Genomic DNA, 7500 nt, shown 5'->3' with positions numbered 1-7500 from the left:
AGGTTTCCGAGATTTGCAGGATCGAAAGAAAATACTATTAAACTACTGACTTGACTCAAATCCTTGGGTGCATTTAGAGGAGTAAACTCCTTTAAGTGCACTCGAGAACCAGGTAGGGGCTTGAGAAATTATATTTACCACATAAGTGGAGCGGGTTTGAAATCAGAGCTCAAATAGTCGGAATAAATACAAGAAAGCATCTCACCGGCGCGTTACCTATTTCAGCAGTCCACTGCCCAAGACTGGCGTGGTATTTATCGACACTGGAAACATGAAGGACAAAATTAATTTCAACGGTATTTGAACTCAGAATGTAAGGAGCCGGAAAAAAATTCACAAAGCATTTCATCCGATGTGCTAACCACTCTTCCAATTCGCTACCTTATAACCTATTTATGTTTTATAGCGAAACGGTTAAGCGCCAGAGAAAAGTCGTGTCTATGGTTAACCCTTGGCTCATAGTTTGTTTGGTTTTTTTTTTTCTGTTGTTCACACTACGTCCTGCAAAGGCCATGAACTTTGCTCAACCTCTTCTGATTGGCACTCGTGGGCTTCTATTTGGACTGAAATATCCGAGCTGGAAACAGCTTGGGAAAAATTTCTCCTGTGACTGTCAACGACACTATATTAGAATCTATTTTACAGTCGTCACTGCTCTCGCTGCTGGTTTTAGAATTGCACGCTTAAACATACAGACGAATATAAATGTGTGTGTGTATGTTTGTGTGCGTGTGTTTTGTATGTATATACATGAACTTGCAAATATATGTGTGTGTATATGAATATGAATGCTATGTGTGTGTGTGTTTATATATCCTAGTTTAACTCTTTGGATATTATCAGCTTTTCAGTTGCTGTTGCAGTTCCTGTTGTTACAGCATATTTTTTTTTCTTTGTGAGTGCAGCTGTTGCTTCAAACATCGATCTTGTTTTTCTTTGCTGCCGATGTTCTTATCGGAGTTGTTTACATAATTCTCATTATTATTATTGGTTTTGTAGCTGATAAGTGTTCATGTTGTTGTTGTTGTTGTTTGTTTGTTTCTTTCTTGTTGCTGTTGTTGTTGTCTTTGTTGTTGTGATGCTGCATTTAACGTTGTTGCCCACATTGCTATCTCCACCATAACTGCCAGCATGGGAAACGCTTGCAAAAGGAAAATTCTCAAAACAACTTCCATATTGTTCTTTCGTGTAGAACTCTTCGCATCACACTTGTCTTCTCTTTTCTCTATCTATCATGGAACTCATTTAAAGTTTTGCTGCGTCAAACATCTTTGGAGAGTAAACAAAAAAAAACTAAATCAACCCATTATAAGGGTATATGACTTGCTTCGGTATTCTGTGTATGTTTATCAAAATTTTCTATGTGAAAAAATCATAGTTTCATCGCAAAGATATGAATTTTACATAACTTTTATTTCCCTCCGTGTAGGATTCAACGTTAGTATGGCCATGCGTACAAAGATTCAAATATATGTACATACACAAACATACATAAATATACATTTACATATACACTCATGTACATATATATATATATATATATATAGGTATGTATTTATTTACATGTACACGCACACACTACACACACACATACTTAGATAGATAAATAGATATACGTACATGTACATACTCCCATGTTGGAGCTATCTTTTACAGTTAAAAGCTCCAATTCTTTCTTATCGTAAGATATCAAAGACTGAAACAGATGCACATGCACATGCAAACGTACAGATATATATATACATATATATATATATATATATATATATATATATATATATATATATATATATATATATATATATATATATATATATATATATATATATATGTCTGTTTGTATGTATGTATGTATGTATGTATGTATGTATGTATGTATGTATGTACGTATGCAAGTGTGTGTATATATATGCATATATATAAATATATATGTAATATTTATATATATATATATATATATATATATATATATATATATATATATATATATATGCGTACACACTTTTTTAGAAATGCAGTCGCTGAAAAGGAGATTCAATATATGTCATGGAATATATTTGCTGAAAATTTATCACTCATTTCATAGCTGCTAAGGGTTTTTATACAAGCTGAGTAAACAATAAAAAAACATCTCTAGAAATAGTTCTACATATTCCCTGGCTGTCACTATTTTGTAGATAATGAATGGTGAACTGCAGCCCCCCGTTGCTGATTCTGGAAATCAAAGTGAAATGATAAATACTCGTTGGCCCCGTACAGTTATTTTTCCGACTGATAAGGGGTACCTTTTCCTATTTTCATTAAATGTTTTGACTTCAATAACAGTTAATATGTTTGGCATAAATTTGTGGTATCTTTTATCATTACACTGCGGCCATGCTGGGGCACCGCCTTCAAGAATTTTTAGCCGAATTGCCCCACCCTCACCCCCAGGTCCTATTTTTTTAAGCCTGGTACTTATTCTAATCATCTCTCTTGGCGAACCGCTATGTCACGGAGACCTAACCACACCAGCACCAATTGTTAAGCGGTGGATGGGGACAAACACAGACACAAACACACACACACACACACACACACACACACACACACACACACACACACACACACACACACACACACACACTGTGTTTCCTTCTGTTGAAGAGCGTAGGCTCGAAACGTTAGAGACTTTCTCTGTTCCCGAGCGTTATACATCCATTTGTTGTTTACACCACCTGTCTTCGTCAGTTGTTTTTTCGTGAATTCTCCCTATATATACAATATATATATATATATATATATATATATATATATATATATGTGTGTGTGTGTGTGTGTGTGTGTGTGTGTGTGTGTGTGTGTGTACGTATGTGCGAGTGTGTATACGTATATACGATGGGCTTCTTTCAGTTTCCGTCTACCAAATCTACTCACAAAGCTTTGGTCGGTAGAGTCTATAGTAGAAAACACTTGCCCAAGGTGCCCTGCAGCGGGGGTGAACCTGAAACCATATGGTTGGGAAGCAAGCTTCTTGCCACACACGACACCTGCACCTATGTTTACAACAGATCGAAATTTCATAGCTTCTATACAGAGATAGTGGATGTTTGAATAAGATATTTGCTTTATCCAATAAGCACATCGAATATCTTTTTGCCTCGTTGATATCTTGATGCGTGATCGGTAAAAATTTGATATTTTTCTCACCTCGTTTTCAAGAGATATTCGCCTTCTGTAACATCGTTAACGTTTATAAACAACTTTTGCAAAGGAGTGTGGTGATGAAAGTTTGAAGCTATTGGTGTTATCAGATTAGGATTTTCATTGCCACCTCTTCTTTTGTAACCGTGCAATGAAGAATGGGTTTGGACAGAGTCGTGTTAGAATACATGCTACAATGTGTATGTGTGTGTACTCACATACACACATACACACATACACGCACACATATACGCTTACACCATGAATATGTGTATGTATATTACATTATATATATATATATGTATATATATATATATATACATATATGAATAATGCTTGTAGCTCCTTCCATGCCGCTGTTTCATCTTGGTGTCTAAGAATTTCAATACATTGGACTTCTGTAACTCCTGTAGCAGGAGTGGAAGAACAAGGCAAAATAACAATGTCACATATGATATGTGACGCCACTACGATCTTGCTACCTCAAAAAGAAGTAGTATTTGCTAGTTTAGTTTCATTCGCTTTGTCTTTCTCCTCATTGCTGATGTGGTTTATTGTATGCTATTTCTGTATTAAGAATAAATTGCACGGTTTTTATTAACTATTTTATACGGTCACTTTGTCCAAGATAGACCATGCAATGTTGGAAAACTCATATTTTACTATGTCATATATGCTTCGAGAAAAACAATTATGTCTTATTTCGTCTGTGGCAGTGTTTAAAAAGATCTTTGCTGCAATGATTGGCTCATAAATGAGTTTTTATTTTTCCTTCATAGACACAATATTGCGAGCTTCATTTTTTCTTCAAAGAATTTCTTCAAAGAATCCCTTGTACTAAGAAAGTTCCCGAGCAAGATTGTTTATAGCAGACCAGTAACTACTAACCCATGCATACCGGCCTCCCTTCTCCACGCCACCGATGTTATCCAAAGGAAAGCCAAAGGCCGATACAGCTTGGCAAGAATGACATCGCAACTCATTTCTACAAATGAGTGAACTGAAGCAACGTGATATAGAGTTTCTTGAGCAAGACACTTTATTTCAGGTTGCTTGGTCCGGGATTCAAACTCACTACCTCACTACCGACGCTCTAGCCACTGAGCCAGGGACCTTCACTCAATAGTAGTAGCCTGACATAAAATGCGTGTTGTCAGGTATTTAAGGGACATGACTCAATATATTGATAATTTTGGTCGTCGTTGATTTATATATTGTTTCCAGGGATTTTATTTATATTAGAAGAAAATACTATAGAAAACTTGACTTTTATATTGCTCCTGTTTGTTTTCTTTGTGGGAATGTTTGTTAAGGAGGAGAGGTGTTATCTATACAGCTATTAACGTCCTAGCTCAATGACAGGTTGGACCAGATCGAATTTCTCTCAGATGATGTGTTTTAATGTTTCTAGTTAGTGAATTATATGCTACTGTGGTGTTTGAAGTGGTTATATAGGCGAATGAAATACAACCCCGCTCAATCTACCGTTTTAGTTTATTCAAGCCGTGGAGAAACTATATAAGTATTCGATGCTGTGTATGAATATGTGTGAAAGTGTGTATGACTGTGAATCAGTATGCTTACAAGAAACGTGTATGCATGCTTATATAAATAAGTGTTGAATATATTTATAAAATCGTATTTCTTGTGTGTATATTCATACCTAAATAAACTCTATATCTATGTAATAATATTTATCAAAGACTTTATATGTGACTATGCCTTTCTCGTACGAAACATGTACTAACTTGTATAAACATGAAGCCTTTTTATCATTGATCGAATGCGCAAATCCATACATCTGCATGATTACCAAAAATAATTTGTTTAATTATTTACTTAAAACTTACATTCAGTTATTGTTATATTTTAACAGGGAAGTCCGATGTGCCCCCTGAAGATTTTTCCGTATCTTCTGCTTGTCTCCGCCTTACACTTTTGGGACCAAGGGGCTGAGGCGTCGACACTGCATAAAAGTAAGTCAATCTTTCTGTTCTTTTCTTTACTTTATTTTCATGTTCTTTATATTGTATCTCGCTCTAGAAACTTAGAATGGCGGGAATTTCTGTAGAGCACATCTTATTTCTCTTATATTTATGATTTATGTTTCAATTCGCCTTAGGATGATTGCATAATGTAGAGATTATTTTCTACAAATGGCAATATTATTTTATTGAGTTCGCTTATCTTTGCAACCAAATACGGTTGATTGGTTCGATGAGGAGGTCCACCGACCTTCCGAATACGATCGGTTGGTTTACAGGCATAGGTCTTTTGGTATATTTATGGTGTGGAAATTTAGCTGTGGACAACCATGTCTACCTAACCGTCATATTCTGAAAGAAATGGTCATGATAAAGAGGAGACAACTACATATCAGACAGGTTGTGGTGTATGAATTTATGTGTAGATACATATGTGTGTATGCATATGCATATTTACATAGATATATATATATATTCATATATATAACTCACGCATACAGGTACATATATACATGTATACACGTATATATATATATATATATATATATATATATATATATAACACACATATATATATATATATATATATATATATAACACATATATATGTGTGTATATATATATATATATACATACATATATATATATATATATATATATATATATATATATATATGTATGTATGTATGTATGTATGTATGTATGTGTGTATGTATATATATATAAACCACCTGACACCCACATCTACATATTTGAACTTCACGTTCAAGTCATCAGTGATGATGAGAATGTGCTTCGTTTACTGCGGAGCCAGGGTGCCAGGAATGCTAGAATTTGGGATGTTATGATGTTGAATTACAATCTATGCAACTGAAAATGAAAATTTAGATTGTCATATTTCCTGGAGCAGTAGCTTCTATATTGGAATATCACGGCAATTCACTTCTGAAAATAAAACATCATTCATATTAACTGTCGAAACGTTTAGATATGAATCTAAGCTGAGATTGAAACCGTTCCGGCAGAAAATGCTAATTTGTATCGCAGGATTACTTTTCCCTGAGACGATGACATACACTACAACTCCTACCATGGTTTACTCACTTTAGAAAGTTGTAAGGGCTGCAAGCAATATGAACGCTATAAATGACGCAAGTGAAATTAAAGTGTTCACAAAGAATTTCTCACCTTTGTTGACCAGAGCGTTTGTTTCCTCCCGTCTACGTGACAGAGAGAAATCGTTTTCATACAAAAACACCTGAAACGATAGAATTGAATGACTTAACAAAGCAAAGTTACACGTAAACACACAAACTCACACGCATATACATATATATATATATATATATATATATATATATATATATATATATATATATGTATGTATGTATGTATGTATGTATATATATATATGTATATATATATATATATATATATATATATATATATATATATATATGTATGTATGTATATATATATATATATATATATATATATGCATCTATGTACGTATATATACATATGTATGTGTATGTATATATATATGTGTGTGTGTGTGTATGTGCATGTATATATATATATGTGTGTATGTATGTATATATATATATATATATATATATATATATATATATATACAGATAGATAGATACATACATATATGTGTGTGTGTATATATGCATATATATGTATATATATATATATATATATATATATATATATATATATATATATATATATATATATATATATATATATATATATATATATATATATAGTATTTACACATGACTGTGCAGGCTGTTTGTTCAGTTTGATTGTTTGTGTATGCGTGTTTCCTGTATACTGGATGATTTGTATCTGTTCGCATAGAATAGAAGCCGAAGTCAATGTCAAGAAAGTAAGCGATAGCTTAACCCTCTCCTTTTCTGTCTTTTAACAAACAATCATTTGCTACACACAAACTTTTAACCAAAGATAAATGTTTATAATGGATGAGATAGTATAAACAAGATTGTCTCTGGATTGAATCGAATGATCAACAGTGAACTTCCAAGTTGAAACACTAAAACTCCAATAACGTGAATACAAAACAGCGGATACAAACCGTGCCTTTCTCGAAGCTTCACGCCAAACACAACGAGATTGTAAAATCAACATCTCTCTACTCCAATTTATATTCAATTACACACGCACACTCGTAAAACACAAAGATACACACACATAGACACAGATGCAAAGAGAGGCACACACAAGCACACAGTTATATATATACATGTCTGTGTGTATTATGTATGTTTATATGTATACCTTTTTACATACATATCAATCTGTC

At 33.4% G+C, this 7500-nt stretch overlaps 1 protein-coding gene across 20 annotated transcripts in view; it reads left to right on the top strand.

Annotated features, from left to right (window-relative positions):
- LOC106876426 (uncharacterized) overlaps window positions 1–7500 on the top strand; it is a 1215830-nt gene that overhangs the window by 733085 nt on the left and 475245 nt on the right. For all 20 annotated transcript variants that reach the window (XM_089352111.1, XM_089352104.1, XM_089352114.1 and 17 more), the window contains one exon: window positions 5060–5159. In XM_089352111.1, the coding sequence (XP_089208237.1) occupies window positions 5060–5159 (100 nt within the window). The remainder of the gene's footprint in view (window positions 1–5059; window positions 5160–7500) is intronic.

Source organism: Octopus bimaculoides, chromosome 5 (genome assembly GCF_046866305.1).
Source record: "Octopus bimaculoides isolate indiv1 chromosome 5, ASM4686630v1, whole genome shotgun sequence".
Taxonomy (NCBI): Eukaryota; Metazoa; Mollusca; class Cephalopoda; order Octopoda; family Octopodidae; genus Octopus; species Octopus bimaculoides.
The sequence above is the reverse complement of the archived record's forward strand: the minus strand, read 5'-3'. Positions and strand labels throughout refer to the sequence as shown.